General features: G+C 36.8%; 1 protein-coding gene across 1 annotated transcript in view; it reads left to right on the top strand.

The window, feature by feature from the left end:
• Nucleotides 1–16,973, top strand: part of UBE2K (ubiquitin conjugating enzyme E2 K) — a 77,605-nt gene extending 60,632 nt beyond the window's left edge. The window contains exons 5-7 of the mRNA XM_029234871.1: nucleotides 12,980–13,079; nucleotides 16,247–16,375; nucleotides 16,699–16,973. Of these exons, the coding sequence (XP_029090704.1) occupies nucleotides 12,980–13,079; nucleotides 16,247–16,375; nucleotides 16,699–16,773 (304 nt within the window). The 3' untranslated portion in view covers nucleotides 16,774–16,973. The remainder of the gene's footprint in view (nucleotides 1–12,979; nucleotides 13,080–16,246; nucleotides 16,376–16,698) is intronic.
• The last annotated feature ends 2,137 nt before the right edge of the window (nucleotides 16,974–19,110 follow it).

Genomic DNA, 19,110 nt, shown 5'->3' with positions numbered 1-19,110 from the left:
TAACAGAGTGAAGTAGCTGTACATATACATATATCCCCATATCTCCTCCCTCTTGCGTCTCCGTCCCACCCTCCCTAGCCCACCCCTCTAGGTGGTCACAAAGCACTGAGCTGATTTCCCTGTGCTATGTGGCTGCTTTGCACTAGCTATCTATTTAATTTAATTAATTTATTTATTTTTTAATTTCTTGGGGTATAGTTGATTTACAATGTTGTGTTTCAAGTGTACAGCAAACTGAATCAGTTATAGATATACATGTATCCAACATTTTTGGCAAATTAAGAAAAAATGATAATGTTAGGAGAAATTGGGAGCTTCCTCCTTTTTCTTTTTAAATTTTTTTTTACTGTTGAAGAAGAATATTATTTTCTCTCCTTGTGCCAATGCTTTTCTTTTTTTTAAATTTTTTAATTTAATTTTATTTTTCTATACAGCAGGTTCTTCTTAGTCATCAATTTTATACATATCAGTGTATACATGTCAATACCAATTGCCCAATTCATCACACCACCATCCCCACCCCCCAACAGCTTTCCCCCCTTGGTGTCCATACGATTGTTCTCTACATCTGTGTCTCAACTTCTGCCCTGCAAACCGGTTCATCTGTACTGTTTTTCTAGGTTCCACATACATGCGTTAATATACGATATTTGTTTTTCTCTTTCTGACTTCACTCTGTATAACAGTCTCTAGATCCACCCATGTCTCAACAAATGACCCAATTTCGTTCCTTTTTATGACTAATATTCCATTGTATATATGTACCACATCTTCCTTATTCATTTGTCTGTCGATGGGCATTTAGGTTGCTTCCATGACCTGGCTATTGTAAATAGTGCTGCAATGAACGCTGGGGGGCATGCGTCTTTTTGAATTATGGTTGTCCTAGGGTATATGCCCAGTAGTGGGATTGCTGGATCATATGGTAATGTTATTTTTAGTTTTTTAAGGAACCTCCATACTGTTCTCCATAGTGGCTGTATCAATTTACATTCCCACCAACAGTGCAAGAGGGTTCCCTTTTCTCTACACCGTCTCCAGCATTTGTTTGTAGATTTTCTGATGATGCCCATTCAGACTGGTGTGAGGTGATACCTCATTGTAGTTTTGATTGGCATTTCTCTAATAATTAGTGATATTGAGCAGCTTTTCATGTGCTTCTTGGCCATCTGTATGTCTTCTTTGGAGAAATGTCTGTTTAGGTCTTCTGCCCATTTTTGGATTGGGTTTTTTTTTTTTTAATATTGAGGTGCGTGAGCTGTTTATATGTTTTGGAGATTAATCCTTTGTCCGTTGATTTGTTTGCAAATATTTTCTCCCATTCTGAGGGTTGTCTTTTGGTCTTGTTTATGGTTTCCTTTGCTGTGCAAAAGCTTTGAAGTTTCATTAGGTCCCATTTCTTTTTTTTTGTTTTTATTTCCATTATTCTAGGAGGTGGATCAGAAAGGATCTTACTGTGATTTATGTCAAAGAGTGTTCTTCCTATGTTTTTCTCTAAGAATTTGATAGTGCCCGGTCTTACATTTAGGTCTTGAATCCATTTTGAGTTTATTTTTGTGTATGGTGTGAGGGAGTGTTCTAATTTCATTGTTTTACATGTAGCTGTCCAGTTTTCCCAGCACCACTTATTGAAGAGACTGTCTTTTCTCCATTGTATATCCTGGCCTCCTTTGTCATAGATTAGTTGACCATAGGTGTGTGGGTTTATCTCTTGGCTTTCTATCTTGTTGCATTGATCTTTGTTGCTGTTTTTGTGCCAGTACCATACTGTCTTGATTACTATAGCTTTGTAGTATAGTCTGAAATCAGGGAGTCTGATTCCTACCGCTCCGTTTTTTTCCCTCGACTGCTTTGGCTATTCGGGGTCTTTTGTGCCTCCATACAGATTTTAAGATTTTTGTTCTAGTTCCGTAAAAAATGCCATTGGTAATTTAATAGGGATTGCATTGAATCTGTAGATTGCTTTGGGTGGTATAGTCATTTTCACAATATTGATTCTTCCAATCCAAGAACATGGTATATCTCTCCATCTGTTGGTATCATCTTTAATTTCTTTCATCAGTGTCTTATAGTTTTCTGCGTACAGGTCTTTTGTCTCCCTAGGTAGGTTTATTGCTAGGTATTTTATTCTTTTTGCTGCAGTGGTAAATGGGAGTGTTTCCTTAATTTCTCTTTCAGATTTTTCATCATTAGTGTATAGGAATGTAAGAGATTTCTGTGCATTAATTTTGTATCCTGCAACTTTACCAGATTCATTGATTAGCTGTAGTAGTTTTCTGGTGGCATCTTTAGGATTCTCTATGTATAGTATCATGTCATCTGCAAACAGTGACAGTTTTACTTCTTCTTTTCCAATTTGTATTTCTTTTTCTTCTCTGATTGCCACAGCTAGGACTTCCAAAACTATGTTGAATAATAGTGGTGAGAGTGGACATCCTTGTCTTATTCCTGATCTTAGAGGAAATGCTTTCAGTTTTTCACCAAGGAGAATGATGTTTGCTGTGGGTTTATTGTATATGGCCTTTATTATGTTGAGGTAGGTTCCCTCTATGCCCACTTTCTGGAGAGTTTTTTTAAATCATAAATGGGTGTTGAATTTTGTCAAAAGCTTTTTGTGCATCTATTGAGATGATCATATGGTTTTTCTCCTTCAATTTGTTAATATGGTGTATCACATTGATTGATTTGCATATATTGAAGAATGCTTGCATCCCTGGGATAAATCCCACTTGATCATGGTTTATGATCCTTTTAATGTGTTGTTGGATTCTGTTTGCTAGTATTTTGTTGAGGATTTTTGCATCAGTATTCATCAGTGCTATTGCTCTGTAATTTTCTTTTTTTGTAGTATCTTTGTCTGGTTTTGGTATCAGGGTGATGGTGGCCTCGTAGAGTGAGTTTGGGAGTGTTCCTTCCTCCGCAATGTTTTGGAAGAGTTTGAGAAGGATGGGTGTTGGCTCTTCTCTAAATGTTTGATAGAATTCATGTGTGAATCCATCTAGCCCTGGACTTTTGTTTGTTGGAAGATTTTTAATCACAGTTTCAATTTCATTACTTGTGATTGTTCTGTTCATATTTTCTATTTCTTCCTGGTTCAGTCTTGGAAGATGATACCTTTCTAAGAATTTGTCCATTTCTTCCAGGTTGTCCATTTTCTTGGCATAGAGTTGCTTGTAGTAGTCTCTTAGGATGCTTTGTATTTCTGCGGTGTCTGTTGTAACTTCTCCTTTTTCATTTCTAATCTTATTGATTTGAGCCCTCTTCCTCTTGATGAGTCTGGCTAATGGTTTGTCAATTTTGTTTATCTTCTCAAAGAGCCAGGTTTTAGTTTTATTAATCTTTGCTATTATTTTCTTTGTTTCTATTTCATTTATTTCTGCTCTGATCTTTATGATTTCTTTCCTTCTGCTAACTTTGGGTTTTGTTTGTTCTTCTTTCTCTAGTTCCTTTAGGTGTAAGTTTAGATGGTTTATTTGAGATTTTTCTTGTCTCTTGAGGTAGGCTTGTATAGCAATAAACTTCCCTCTTAGAACTGCTTTTGCTGAATCCCATAGGTTTTGGATCGTCGTGTTTTCATTGTCACTTGTCTCTAGGTATTTTTGATTTCCTCTTTTGATGTCTTCAGTGATCTCTTGGTTATGTAGTAACGTATTGTTTAGCATGTGTTTGTGTTTTTTTTATGGTTTTTTCCCTGTAATTCATTTCTACTCTCATAGCACTGTGGTCCGAAAAGATGGTTGATATGATTTCAGTTTTTTAAATTTACTGAAATTTGATTTGTGACCCAAGATGTGATCTATTCTGGAGAGTGTTCTGTGCGCACTTGAGAAGAAAGTGTAATCTGCTGTTCTTGGATGGCATGTCCTATAAATATCGATTAAATCTATCTGGTCTGTTGTGTCATTTAAAGCTTTTGTTTCCGTATTAATTTTCTGTTTGGATGATGTGTCCATTGGTGTAAGTGAGGTGTTAAAGTCCCCCACTATTATTGTGTTACTGTTGATTTCCTCTTTTGTAGCTGTTAGCAGTTGCTTTATGTATCGAGGTGCTCCTATGTTGGGTCTATATATAATCATTATATCTTCTTGGATTGATCCCTTGATCATTATGTAGTGTCCTTCCTTGTGTCTTGTAACATTCTTTATTTTAAAGTCTATTTTATCTGATATGAGTATTGCTACTCCAGCTTTCTTTTGATTTCCATTTGCATGGACTATCTTTTTCCATCCCCTCAGTTTAAGTCTGAATGTGTCCCTAGGTCTGAAGTGGGTCTCTTGTAGACAGCGTATATATTGGTCTTGTTTTTGTATCCATTCAGGAAGCCTGTGTCTTTTGGTTGGAGCATTTAATCCATTCACGTTTAAGGTAATCATCGATATGCATGTTCCTATGACCATTTTCTTAATTGTTTTGGGTTCGTTTTTGTAGGTCCTTTTCTTTTGTGTTTCCCACTTAGAGAGGTTCCTTTAGCATTTGTTGTAGAGCTGGTTTGGTAGTGCTGAATTCTCTTAGCTTTTGCTTGTCTGTAAAGCTTTTGTGATTTCTCCATCGAATCTGAATGACATCCTTGCTGGGTAGAGTAATCTTGGTTGTCAGTTCTTCCCTTTCATCACTTTAAGTATATCATGCCACTCCCTTCTGACTTGTAGAGTTTCTGCTGAGAAATCAGCTCTTAACCTTATGGGAGTTCCCTTGTATGTTATTTGTCGTTTTTCCCTTGCTGCTTTCAATAATTTTTCTTTGTCTTTAATTTTTGCCAGTTTGCTTAATATGTGTCTTGGCGTGTTTCTCCTTTGGTTTATCCTGTATGGGACTCTCTGTGCTTCCTGGACTTGGCTGGCTATTTGCTTTCCTGTGTTAGGGAAGTTTTCGACTATAATCTCTTCAGATGTTTTCTCTGGTCCTTTCTCTCTCTTTTCTCCTTCTGGGACCCCTATAATGCAAATGTTGTTGTGTTTAATGTTGTCCCTGAGATCTCTTAGGCTGTCTTCATTTCTTTTCATTCTTTTTTCTTTATTCTGTTCCACAGCAGTGAATTCCATCATTCTGTTTTCCAGGTCACTTATCCGTTCTTCTGCCTGTTATTCTGCTATTGATTCCTTCTAATGTAGTTTTCATTTCAGTTATTTTATTGTTCATCTCTGTTTGTTTGTTCTTTAATTCTTCTAGGTCTTTGTTAAACATTTCTTGCATCTTCTCGATCTTTGCCTCCATTCTTTTTCTGGTGTCCTGTATGATCTTCACTATCATTATTCTGAATTCTCTTTCTGGAAGGTTGCCTATCTCCCCTTCATTTAGTTGTTTTTCTGGGTTTTTATCTTGTTCCTTCATCTGGTACATAGCCGTCTGCCTTTTCATCTTGTCTTTCTGTGAATGTGGTTTTTGTTCCACAGGCTGCAGGATTGTAGTTCTTCATGCTTCTGCTGTCTGCCCTCTGGTGGATGAGGCTATCTAAGAGGCTTGTGCAAGTTTCCTGATGGGAGGGACTGTTGGTTGGTAGAGCTGACTGTTGCTCTGGTGGGCAGAGCTCAGTAAAAGTTTAATCTGCTTGACTGCTGATGGGTGGGGCTGGGTTCCTTCCCTGTTGGTGTTTGGTCTGAGGCAACCCAACACTGGAACCTACCCGGGCTCTTTGGTGGGGCTAATGGTGGACTCTGGGAGGGCTCAGGCCAAGGAGTGCTTCCCAGAACTTATGCTGCCAGTGTCCTTGTCCTCTCGTTGAACCACAGCCACCACCCTCCACCCACCCACCCCCGCCCCGGCCTCTGTAGGAGACTCTTCAGCACTAGCAGGTAGGTCTGGTTCAGTATCCCCTGGGATCACTGCTCCTTACCCTGGGTCCCGATGCACACAGCACTTTGTGTGTGCCCTCCAAGCATGGAGTCTCCGTTTCCCCTGGTCCTGTCGAAGTCCTGCAATCAAATCCCACTAGCCTTCAAAGTCTGATTCTCTAGGAATTCCTCCTCCTGTTGCCAGAACCCCAGGTTTGGAAGCCTGACGTGGGGCTCAGAACCTTCACTCCAGTGGGTGGACTTCTGTGGTATAAGTGTTCTCCAGTCTGTGAGTCACCCACCCAGCAGTTATGGGATTTGATTTTACTGTGCTTGCGCCCCTCCTACCGTCTCTTTGTGGCTTTTCCTTTGTCTTTAGATGTGGGGTATCTTTTATGGTGAGTTCCCGTGTCTTCCTGTCGATGATTGTCAAGCAGCTAGTTGTGGTTCTGGTGTTCTCACAAGAGGGAGAGCACGTCCTTCTATTCCGCCATCTTGGTTCAGGGCCCTAGCTATCTATTTTACATTTGGTAGTTTATATATGTCCATCCCACTCTCTCACTTTGTCCCAGCTTACACTTCCCCCTCCCAGTGTCATCAAGTCCATTCTCTACGTCTGCGTTTTTATGCCTGTCCTGCCCCTAGGTTCTTTAGAACCGTTTTTGTTTTTGTTTTGTTTTTTAGATTCCATATATATATGATAGCATACAGTATTTGTTTTTCTCTTTCTGACTTACTTCACTCTGTATGACAGACTCTAGGTCCACCCACCTCACTACAGATAACTCCATTTCATTTCTTTTTATGGCTGAGTAATATTCCATTGTATATATGTGCCACATATTCTTTATCCATTCATCTGTCGATGGACACTTAGGTTGCTTCCATGTTCTGGCTATTGTAAATAGTAGAGCTCATTAAGTTGTAAAGAATAATGTTTATTGCCTTGTTGAGTTGTAAACATATTTGTTTTTATTGTAAATTAAAATTATTGAGTTTAATAGTTGTTTTAGTATATACAATTAAATACTCTTTGAAGATTTTTCTTCCATATTCAGATACATTTCCTTGAAATAATTTTATTTATTCTCTTGGCCGTGCCACGCATCATGTGGGATCAGTTAAACATTATATAACTTAATATTTTGTTTAAAGTATTTTTATAGATTTCTAAATTGTGGAACTTCCCTTGTGGCCCAGTGGTCCCAATGCAGGGGGCACGGGTTCGATCCGTGGTTGGGGAACTAAGGTCCTGCCTGCTGCGTGGTGTGGCCAAAAAAAAAAAAGATTTCTAAATCAGGATGCTTAATTCCACTGGGATATTAGAGTAGCCGGCTTTGTATATCCTATTTCTGTGATATTTTGTACTTTTGTCCTTTTTTGAGTGGTTTAAGTCAGCTTCAAGTTGATATATCTGGGCAGCTCTTGATGTGCATGTGCCTTTAAACATTCTCTGTACAATTACCCAAATACAAAATGAAGTTAGAGTAAGTAAGTAATTAAGAAAGATTTCATCTTGTTAATAGTGATAATGAATGGTAGAACAAGAATTAACATTTAAGGACTAAATTTGGAATTTTATGCTTTGATTACTGTCTTAAAAGAATATTGTCCATTCTAAAGATTTTAAAACTTCTGGTTGAAAGTAAGTTGTGCACACTCTTAGGAAATTTAGAAATTTAGTCTAGAAAAATAATTTCTATTTTCCCAGCCCTGTTTCAGAATTACAAATTTCCATTACACAGGACTGCCTTGGCAGTCCAGTGGTTAAGACTCCATGTTTCCAATCCAGGGGGCGCAGGTTTGATCCCTGGTTGGGGAACTAAGATCCCATGTGCTGTGCAGTGCAGCCAAAAAAAAAAAAATTTTCCATTTCATGTAACTATGTAGTGGTTTAAAAAGTTTTTAAAATTTTCTTTTCTTTTCAATGCTAGTTTAGCATTTCACCTAATTTTAAAACATCATAACCAAAGTTTTTCCTATTTCTGTAGCTTCTCTAAAAGGATGAGTTGATCAATAAAATTTTTTATTCTGATAGCTTTGTTTTTTTAAACACAACTTTAAAAAATGCTTTTTGAGGTGTGATTTATCTTAAACTGCACACATTAAAAATGCACAATTTGATAAATGCACAGATACCTCCATGAAGCTATCACAAATCAAGATAGCGAACATAACCAACATATACAAAAGTTTCCTAGTGAGTGTCCCTTTGTGAGTGCTCCTTCCCACCCTTCCTGCTCCCCCATTCCCCAGCAACCACTGATCCGCTGTCACTATAGATTAGTTTGCATTTTCTGGAATTTAATATAAATGACAATTCTGATAGCATTTTAGATTAAGAACCATTTGTATTGTAATTTTTCTCTAGTAGATAAAATATAGACATGTTTGTGATACTGGTTTAATTATATTGGTTTAGAACAGCCTTTCTCAATTCGCTTTAAGCTGTAATGCACTGAAGTAGTATTTCTCAAAAATTAGTTTGCGTCAGAATCACTTGGAGTATCTGTTAAGCCACCCCAGAGTTTCTGATTCAGTAGGTCTGAGACAGGGCTAAGAATTTTCATTTTGTAGAAGTTCCCAAGTGATGTTGCTGCTACCGGTTGAAGAAAGCGCATTCCTTAAGACATTTGTTGTTGATAATAAATTAAGTTTTTTCCTAAGCATCCAGGATGGTACTATTTATATACTATCCTTGGGGAAATTGAGAAAATACTTAGTAATTTTCTCTGTTCTGTGGTTAAAATGAGGAATCCAGTTCAAAAAGACTGGTTTAGAATTACCTAATTTGTGTGGTGAAAATGGGCATGTTCTTTAGTAATCTTCAACATTTAGCAGAAGCAAGAAGAACTACAATTCTGCAGCCTGTGGAAGGAAACCACATTCACAAAAAGATAACAAAATGAAAAGGCAGAGGACTTTGTACCAGATGAAGGAACAAGATAAAACCCCAGAAAAACAACTAAATGAAGTGGAGATAGGCAATTCCAGAAAAAGAATTCAGAGTAATGAGAGTGAAGATGATCCAGGACCTCATAAAGAATGGAGGCAAAGATCGAGAAGATGCAAGAAATGTTTAACAAAGACCTAGAAGAATTAAAGAACAAACAGAAATGAACAATACAGTAACTGAAATGAAAACTACATTAGAAGGAATCAATAGCAGAATAACAGGCAGAAGAACAGATAAGTGACCTGGAAGACAGAATAGTGGAATTCACTGCTGTGGAACAGAATAAAGAAAAAAGAATGGAAAGAAATGAAGACAGCCTAAGAGACCTCTGGGACAACATTAAACACAACAGCATTCTCATCATACGGGTCCCAGAGGAGAAAAGAGAGAGAAAGGATCCGAGAAAGTATTTGAAGAGATTACGGTCGAAAACTTCCCTAACATGGGAAAGGAAATAGCCACCCAATCCAGGAAACGCAGAGTCCCAGGCAGGATAAACCCAAGGAGAAACACACCAAGACACATAGTAATCAAATTGACAAAAATTAAAGGCAAAGAAAAATTATTAAAAGCAACAAGGGAAAACCGGCAAATAACATACAAGGGAACTCCCATAAGGTTAACAGCTGATTTCTCAGTAGAAACTCTACAAGCCAGAAGGGAGTGCCATGATATATTTAAAGTGATGAAAGGGAAGAATCTACAACCAAGGTTACTCTACCCAGCAAGTATCTCATTCATATTGGACAGAGAAATCAGAAGCTTTACAGACAAGCAAAAGCTAAGAGAATTCAGCACCACTAAAGCAGCTCTGCAACAAATGCTAAAGGAACTTCTCTAAGTGGGAAACGCGAGTAGAAAAGGACCTACAAAAACAAACCCATGGTCTTCCCTGGTGGCGCAATGGTTGAGAGTCCGCCTGCTGATGCAGGGGACACGGGTTCGTGACCCGGTCCGGGAAGATCCCACATGCCGCGGAGTGGCTAGGTCTATGAGCCGTGGCCGCTAGGCCTGCGCACCCGGAGCCTGTGTTCCACAACGGGAGAGGCCACAAAAGTGAGAGGCCCACGTACTGCAAAGAAAAACAAAAAAAACACATAACAATCAACAAAATGGTAATAAGAACATACATATCGATAATTAGCTTAAACGTGAATGGATTAAATGCTCCAACCAAAAGACACAGGCTTGCTGAATGAATACAAAAACAAGACCCAAATATATGCTGTCTATAAGAGACCCACTTCAGACCTAAGGACACATACAGACTGAAAGTAAGGGAATGGAAAAAGATATTCCATGCAAATGGAAATCAAAAGAAAGCTGGAGTAGCAATACTCATATCAGGTAAAATAGACTTTAAAGTAAAGAAGGTTATAAGAGACAAGGAAGGGCACTACATAATGATGAAGGGATCAATTCAAGAAGAATATTTAACAATTGTAAACATATATGCACCCAAAATAGGAGCACTTCAGTACATAAGGCAACTGCTAACAGCTATAAAAGAGGAAATCAACAGTAGCGCAGTAATAGTGGGGGAATTTAACACCTCACTTTCACCAATGGAGAAATCATCGAAACAGAAAATTAATAAGGAAACACAATAGAAGCAGATAGATTTAATTGATATTTATATCAGTTAAATGACACAATAGACCAGATAGATTTAATTGATATTTATAGGACATTCCATCCAAAAGCAGCAGAGTGTACTTTCTTCTCAAGTGCACACGGAACATTCTCCAGGATAGATCACATCTTGAGTCACAAATCAAGCCTCAGTAAATTTAAGAAAATTGAAATCATATCAAGCATCTTTTCTGACGACAATGCTATGAGATTAGAAATCATTTATAGGGGAAAAAAGTGTAAAAAACACAAACACATGGAGAGATCAGTGAAGACATCAAAGAGGAAATCAAAAAATACCTGGAGACAAATTACAACGAAAACACAACGATACAAAACCTATGGGATGCAGCAAAAGCAGTTCTTAGAGGGAAGTTTATAGCAGTACAAGCCTACCTCAAGGGACAAGAAAAATCTCAAACAATCTAACCTTACATCTAAAGGAACTAGAGAAAGAAGAACAAACAAAACCCAAAGTTAGCAGAAGGAAAGAAATCGTAAAGATCAGAGCAGAAATTAATGATATAGAAACAAAGAAAACATTAGCAAAGATCAATAAAACTAAAAGCTGGTTCTTTGAGAAGATAAACAAAATTGCTGAACCTTTAGCCAGACTCATCAAGAAAAAGAGGGAGAGGACTCAATAAAATTAGAAATGAAAAAGGAGAAGTTACAACAGACACCGCAGAAATACAAAGCATCCTAAGAGACTACTACAAGCAACTCTATGCCAAGAAAATGGACAACCTGGAAGAAATGGACAAATTCTTAGAAAGATATCATCTTCCAAGACTGAACCAGGAAGAAATAGAAAATATGAACAGAACAATCACAAGTAATGAAATTGTGATTAAAAATCTTCCAGCAGGGCTTCCCTAGTGGAGCAGTGGTTGAGAGTCCACCTGCAAATGCTGGGGACACGGGTTCGTGCCCCGGTCTGGGCACGATCCCACATGCTGCGGAGTTGCTGGGCCTGTGAGCCATGGCCACTGAGCCTGCGTGTCTGGAGCCTGTGCTCGGCAATGGGAGAGGCCACAGCAGTGAGAGGTCCGCGTACCGCAAAAAAAAAAAAAAAAAAAAAAAAAAATCTTCCAACAGAAGTCCATGACCAGATGGCTTCATAGGTGAATTCTATCAAACATTTAGAGCAGAGCCAACACCCATCCTTCTCAAACCTTCCAAAACATTGCGGAGGAAGGAACACACCCAAACTCATTCTATGAGGCCACCATCACCCTGATACCAAAACCAGACAAAGATACTACAAAAAAAGAAAATTACAGACCAATATCACTGATGAACATAGATGCAAAAATCCTCAACAAAATACTAGCAAACAGAATCCAACAACACATTAAAAGGATCATACACCATGATCAAGTGGGATTTATCCCAGGGATGCAAGGATTCTTCAATATATGCAAATCAATCAATGTGATACACCATATTAACAAATTGAAGAATAAAAACCATATGATCATCTTAAAAAATAATCTTCAACTTTTAAAATAGTTCACTACTATGCTATTTCACTATTGTATTCAGAAATATTTGTATATTAAGTGGTCAAGTAATTTTTTAACAGAAATGCTAAGAGTCCTTTTTGGTTAGGTAGATACCATTTTCTAGATAAATATTTGCTTTATAAACACATTTAGAGGCATGAATATTATGTATATGAAGCAAAAAATTTTCCCTTTTCAGAATGTTATAGAATGATTTTTAAATTTTCTTTCATTTTTTATTGAAGTATAGGTGCTGTACAATATTATATAAGTTACAGGTGTACAATTTTATGTTAATTACAGGTATACAGTATTATAAGTTACAGGTGTACAATATAGTGATACACAATTTTTAAAGGTTATATTTATACTTATAAAATAATATATATTTATTATTATTATAAAGTATTGGCTGTATTCCCCATGTTGTACAGTATATCCTTGTAGCTTATTTTATAGTTGATAACTTGTGCCTCTTACAGCCCATCCCTATATTGCCTCTCCCTCCTTCTTTCTCCCCACTGCTCACCACTAGTTTGTTGTCTTTGTCTGTGAGTCTGCTTCTTTTTTGTTGTATTCTCTAGTTTTATTTTTTAGATTTCATATTTAAGTGCTATCATACATAGTATTTGTCTTTCTTTATCTGACATATCACTTAGCATAATGCCCTCCAAGTAATTTTATGCTTTCTTGAAAATAAAGGATATTTGCTTGATGGTATCTTGTTTTTAGAATTGCACAGAAAGGAAGTTTCACATGTTACTTTATCACTTTATTTTTAGTTTGTGTCTATAGAAATGGATAGAAAGTAAGTCAGTAGATAAAGCTGACCAGAAGGATACGTCAACAACACGGGCAATACGAAAAAAACTAAGCCAATTAAGGGCAATTTGAGGTGTCTTAAGAAATAGAATGACTCATTTGTTGTAAAAAAAAAAAAAAAAAAGGTAGGCAGGTATATAATTACAAATTTCTAAGACTTAATTATATGATTAAGATAAAAATCTAGATTATTTTTAGCTTCAGTAGTTTCCATGTTTTATTCAGAAAACCTCTATTTTGGTTTGTCATGCAAAGTGTTCTTAACTGGGATATCTTCCTATTTTGAATTTCAGGGCAGCAGCAATGACTCTCCGCACGGTATTATTGTCATTGCAAGCACTACTGGCAGCTGCAGAACCAGATGATCCACAAGATGCAGTAGTAGCAAATCAGGTAAGGTAGCTGCTTTTGAACGACTTTCTTGTACTTAGCTATGAGTGTTTACTTTAGTGGTTTGCAGTGGTCAGAACAGAAGCATACGTCTATTGAAAGTAAATTTGGAAATGGTTTATTTTCTTGCTGTGAGATTATTGTATCAGATGTAATAGTGAAAACCTAATTTTGTGATTTTTTTTAACACAGTAGTTTGTTTATATGGTAGATGCTTTTTTCCTAACATATTATGAAGTTTTCAAAAACACAATGTTGAAAGAATTACACAGTGAATACCCACATATCTACCTACCATCTTGATTCTATGATTAACATTTTACTTTATGTGCTTTATCATGTGTGTATCCATTTATCTGTCTCTTAATTCAGTGATGATCCTTCCCTCATGATAATGTTAATCAGCTCCAACTGTGGCACTGAGTAGTTGCATGGTGAAGGTTATCAAAAACCTTGTAATTGCCAAATGGAATAAATATTTTTCAGTTGTGATCTTTGATTTCCAAGGCAGAGGTTAGCAAATTACTGCCAGACTGACTGTTTATGTAAATAATGTTTTATTGGAACATAGCCACCCTCATTTGTTTACAGCTACAAGTGGCAGAATTGAATAATTATGACAGAGACAGTATTGTCTGAAAGCCTGAATAATTATTTTCTGGTCCTTTAAGAAAGTTTGCCAACCCATACTCTAAACCAGTGGTTCCCAACCATTTTGTAACCAGGGACTGGTTTCGTTGAAGACAATTTTTCTTCGGACTGGTGGTGGAGGGTGGGGGGTGGGGTGGAGATGGTTCAGGCGGTGATGCGAGCGATGGGGAGCGGCAGGTGCAGCTTTGCTCGCTCGCTGCTCACCTCCTGCTGCGTGGACCGGTTCCTAACAGGCCGAGGATCGGTACTGGTCCGCAGCCTGGGGGTTGGGGACCCCTGCTCTAAACCAGTAGGATTTATTGAGCCTTGTGTGTTTTTTTTATTTTTTTGCGGTATGCGGGCCTCTCACTGTTGTGGCCTCTCCCATTGCGGAGCACAGGCTCCGGTCGCGCAGGCTCAGCAGCCATGGCTCACGGGCCCAGCCGCTCCGTGGCATGTGGGATCTTCCCGGACCGGGGCATGAACCCATGTGCTCTGCATCGGCAGGCAGACTCTAAACCACTGCACCACCAGGGAAGCCCTGTTATTTTTGTTTTTTAACCCAGAAATTTTTTCTTCTCTTGACTTCTGAGATACTATTCTCTTTTCCTATCTTTGTAGTTGTGGTTGTTCCCTCCTACTTCCTACAGTTGTTTCTCTTCTTTCTCCACTCTGCCGCCCTGCGTTTTTGGGTTTTTTTCTTGTCCACACTGCATGGCTTGCGGGATCTTAGTTCCCCAACCAGGGATTGAACCCATGCCTCCTTCAGTGGAAGTGTGGAGTCCTAATTACTGGACCACCAAGGAATTACCTCTCCTCCCTTTTAAATATACTTTCTCAGTTCTTACACTGTTTCTTTCACTTTCCATTTTATACGCTCACTTGGATGATCATATCCATGCTGATATTACCACCTGTATGTTGATAACGATATTCAGGCTTGACCTCTGTCCTGAGCCCAAGAGCCTGTTTGCAAGTGGAGAGCTCTATATGAATATTCCATGGGTACCTTAGTACAGCATTCCCAAAACTGAATGCAGAATCTTAAACCTGTGAACCTGTTCATCGTTCTGTAATATAATCAGCTTATTTATATATCCCAGTCACAGGCTTGGAGTACTTCTCTATGTCTCTCTCTCGTATCCCAGTATCTCTCTGTCGTAATACTTCTCTGATTACTTAATTCACATGTTTAAAAATTTCTCATTTTACTGCTCTGATGGAGCTCCTTACCTCAGCCTCTTCTTTCCCTCATATTCTACACTGATAGCAGTTAGCTTTATAAAGTGTAAATCTTATTTCACTATACTGTTAAAAACCTATTAGTAGCTTTACTATCACCTACTTGATAAGTCCAAATTGTTTAGTTTGAAGAGTTCCTCCATGATTTGAACTGTCTATAAACCCAGTTTCATCTCCTAAATTCTTACTGTTCTTCAAACTCACGCTGTTCAAGATGGTGTCGTTCCTACATGTCATTTCACCCAGTCTGCCATTTTCTCTCTGCCTAAGAAAACATTTCCTCTTAGAAACTTCTTCCTTTCCTTTGAAAAGTTCGTCACTCCTTATGTTGTATATATCCTTGTTAATGTGTTCTACTATTATTTGCCTTAGAGTGCTTAGAATTATGGTTTAACGTGTTATATATGTGCTATTGGTTCATTTTCGATAGTCAGAAACATGGCTTGAGTTCCAGCTTTGATTTCCTGTTGAGTTCTGAGCCTCAAAGGTTGAGGTTGGACTCAGTTTTCTTCTAACTCTGTTCAGTAGTTTGACTTATTTCCTTTTAATAATGGTAGAAACTAGATTTATCATTTTAATGTATAGAAATATTTAATGTGTATAAAACATCTTAAGAAATATTAAAGTGAATTTAATATTTTAAATTTATACTTGGCTTTATTAATTAATGGTAGTCCCAGAATATTTGAGAATAAATTTACTTCTTTCCAATGCATATGGAAAATCTTACCTTTTGAAAAGTACTCTATGGTGAGTTCATAATCATCTCAAAACATGTGCTGTAAGTTAGGACTTTGCATATGGGGTTTTCTTAAATCCCTGTACACTAATACAGCTCTAGCAAAACAGCAAAGTCAAGTTGTATTCTAGCCTGAGCTATGATTGATACAGAAGTTGGTTACATTTATTAATGTGCACATAATTTTAGAAGCTAGTAATTCTGTTTATCTCTGTAATGTTTGCCACTGCACAGTGTTTAGAGACAACTCTAGTAACTCCATTTAGTATTAGTTTTCTGCTACTTTGTTGAAATTGGGGATTAAAGTTGATAAACGTTACTTTTGTTTTTCTTTCCTCAGTGCAACTTGTGAATCACAGCTTCAGGTTAAACAGTCTTTTCTTGAGTGACATAGTGTGTTTGCAGTGGAAAGTGAATCAGTCACATTTTAAAAATTGAATCTACATTTATTTACATTTTACTTAGAAAAATCAGGTTTTTAGGCAATTAGGACATGAGTTAACTATATTGAATATTATAACTGCATTGTCATGCCAATCAATTTTTTTCCCCCATATAGTACAAACAAAATCCCGAAATGTTCAAACAGACAGCTCGACTTTGGGCACATGTGTATGCTGGAGCACCAGTTTCTAGTCCAGAATACACCAAAAAAATAGAAAACCTATGTGCTATGGGCTTTGATAGGGTAAGTACATAAAGGCATGTTGATTTTTACTTATTCATTAAATTATTGCTGCAAATCCTTGGCTGACAAAAGTGGCTCAAAAAAATACCCTAAATCTAATTTTGATAAGCAAACTTTGTTATTAAAACCAGTGATTTTTTTTTTTTTGGCTGATTCCAGTCATTGGTTTTAGAAGCTTCTTTTTATGAAGTGCAAGGTAACTTAAAAATGAAAAAACAAGGTGTGGTTTCTTAATATAAAGACAGTGGGTGATGCAGTATTTTAAAAATATTTCCTTGAGATTTTATTTATTTATTTATTTTGTCCCCTTTTCTTTTCTACAGAATGCAGTAATAGTGGCCTTGTCTTCAAAATCTTGGGATGTAGAGACTGCAACAGAATTGCTTCTGAGTAACTGAGACATAGAGCTGCTGATATAGTCAAGCTTGCCCCTTCTTGAGGAGCATCAACATCTGTTATTTTTAGGATTCTGCGTAGATTTCTTTTAAACTGGCATTCTTGCCTAATGATGTTATCTAGGCACCATTGGAGACTGAAAAAAATCTCTGCTCTGTAAATAAAGCTAATTAAACGTCTCTGTAAATTTAAAAAGGGGAAATACTTTAATTTTTTTCTTACTTAATAGTGTAAAAATTCTTTGAGCTAAGCTAAAACCATGGAAAAAACATGCTACTTTAGTGTTTAGCAGTGTACCAAGACTAGCAAGAGTTTGCTTCAGGATTTTGTTGAATAATTAAGATAATATTTTGAGTGTGTCAGGGCCATTCAAATCGTTGGTGTTGCATCACAGCTACCTTAACTGTTTTTAACATGGATCCTCTGTGCCTGTGAATTTACTTGCATGCTTGTACTTGACTTCTTAGGATGGGTAGCTGAAAAGACCACCATTTTAAGCATTTGAGAATTCTTAAATATGAGATTATTCAGAATTGAAGATGGTGACCTATTCAGAGCCTTTTTGTCCTTGTCAGCAGACTGGGACACCATATCTGTTTTTCCCCTCTTACCACACACAGCTAATATTCTAATAGTAAATTTCTCTCTTTGGTGGGGAAATGTGCTGAGGGACAGTATCCCTTGCTCCATTTTTAGGTTGTCCATTTGGAATGTTTTGTCACAATTCTTCACTCTTAGAACTTTCATATATAAGTAATAATGTAAAAACGGAGCTGCCAGTTTCGTTTCTCTTGCAAAAACAGTAAAAACTTGATGTTGCAGTATTCCCAGATTTAATGAAAGAACCCAGCTTAATTTTTCAGTGAATTTAACATCTTTCTATTTTTAAACTGATGAATTTTTTCTTTGACAACTTGCAAGGGTGAAATCAACTGTTAGCAGTTTTTTAAGCCTAATTTTGGCTTTATAAGAGGTTGCTTTATCAGATCCTTTAAAGGCACTCTTGTGTGCATTTCCCCCAATTGACACATGAAAGCTGTGTTGGTGTTTTACTGTACATACTTCAGATGCACATAGGAATAGAAGTGTGTTATAAATCTAGCTTTCTTTATGATGTTTCTGATAATATGAGAATTGAAAACTTTACCTTCTCTTGTACATAGTCAGACTTTCTATACGTATTAAACTTACATTTCATTCTAAGTTCAAAAGTTTGAAAATTATTAGTTTTGCAAGCTCAAACACTAATGTGACCATTTTATGAAGGGTGAAATGGATTTGTGTAGGCTGTTCTATACATAGAAACACAGTTATTATTACATATTCAGGACCAATGCAAAAATAACAAAAATGTAATGGAATCAGAGTGAATTAAAGTAAGGCTGTATACTGAAAGTCATATTATAAAAGGTTTGCTTTCTTCAAGTGTTACTTATCCTAAATTATAATGGTTAAGTGTTTGGAAAATAGTTTTGAACCATAAATTCAGCATAATTTCATTTGACTTCTCAATAATCTTAGAAGCAATAAAAGAACCATTATTAAATATATTGTAATGTTAAGATGTGGAGGTTCTTCCAACAACTTGTAAGGCTTTCCTAATCAATAGTAAACTCTTGTAGTTGATTTTATTGCATACTAAACACAAGTTGCTGTTTTTTTCCCCTATATGTTTACTTAAGTATAAATTTCTTTATACAATCACTTCCTTTTGTTGTAGTTTAGTTACTTTCTAAAGATGCCAAAGGAAACAAGATTTTTCTTTATTTATTTTAAATAGCTAAAACCATGTACTTTTCTTTATATTTTTGAAGTAAGGTTGGAATTGTGTGAAAATGTGGACAGTTTTGTTCCATTGTTGGTTAGAATTAATTTTTTTTTTTAGTGGCGGGTGGCTTGGTAATATTAGTAATATTTGGATTATTTTAAATATCAGACACCTCTACCCAGTTTACTATTTGCCTATTTTATCAGGGTATATTTAATTGTCCTGTGGTTTGACAAATGAGAGAGAAAGAACTGAGAATTTACTAAGGGTCAAGCATTATATACTTTGCTCTTGGAGGCAGCTATACCTTGCCTATGACTTTTATGCACATTAGCCCCTTAGGGTTTACTCATGTAACTACAGTTCAACATCCCCAATGCCCAGGAAATTGAAAAGTACAATATTTTGTATGAGAGGTTCTTCATAATGAATTTTTCATTTCTAAAATTTACCTCATTTACATTTAATGTGATAATCTCTTTTTCTGGTACATTTCCTACTGTCGCCTTCTGTTGTTTTGTTTGTTTGTTTTTGTTTTTTTCCTATTTTCCTACAGGTAGATTTATTTCCC

Source organism: Monodon monoceros, unplaced genomic scaffold (assembly GCF_005190385.1).
Source record: "Monodon monoceros isolate NGI ecotype Baffin Bay Population unplaced genomic scaffold, NGI_Narwhal_1 Super_Scaffold_20, whole genome shotgun sequence".
NCBI lineage: Eukaryota > Metazoa > Chordata > Mammalia > Artiodactyla > Monodontidae > Monodon > Monodon monoceros.
Note: the sequence above shows the minus strand (reverse complement) of the source record. Positions and strands in the feature narration are given on the sequence as shown.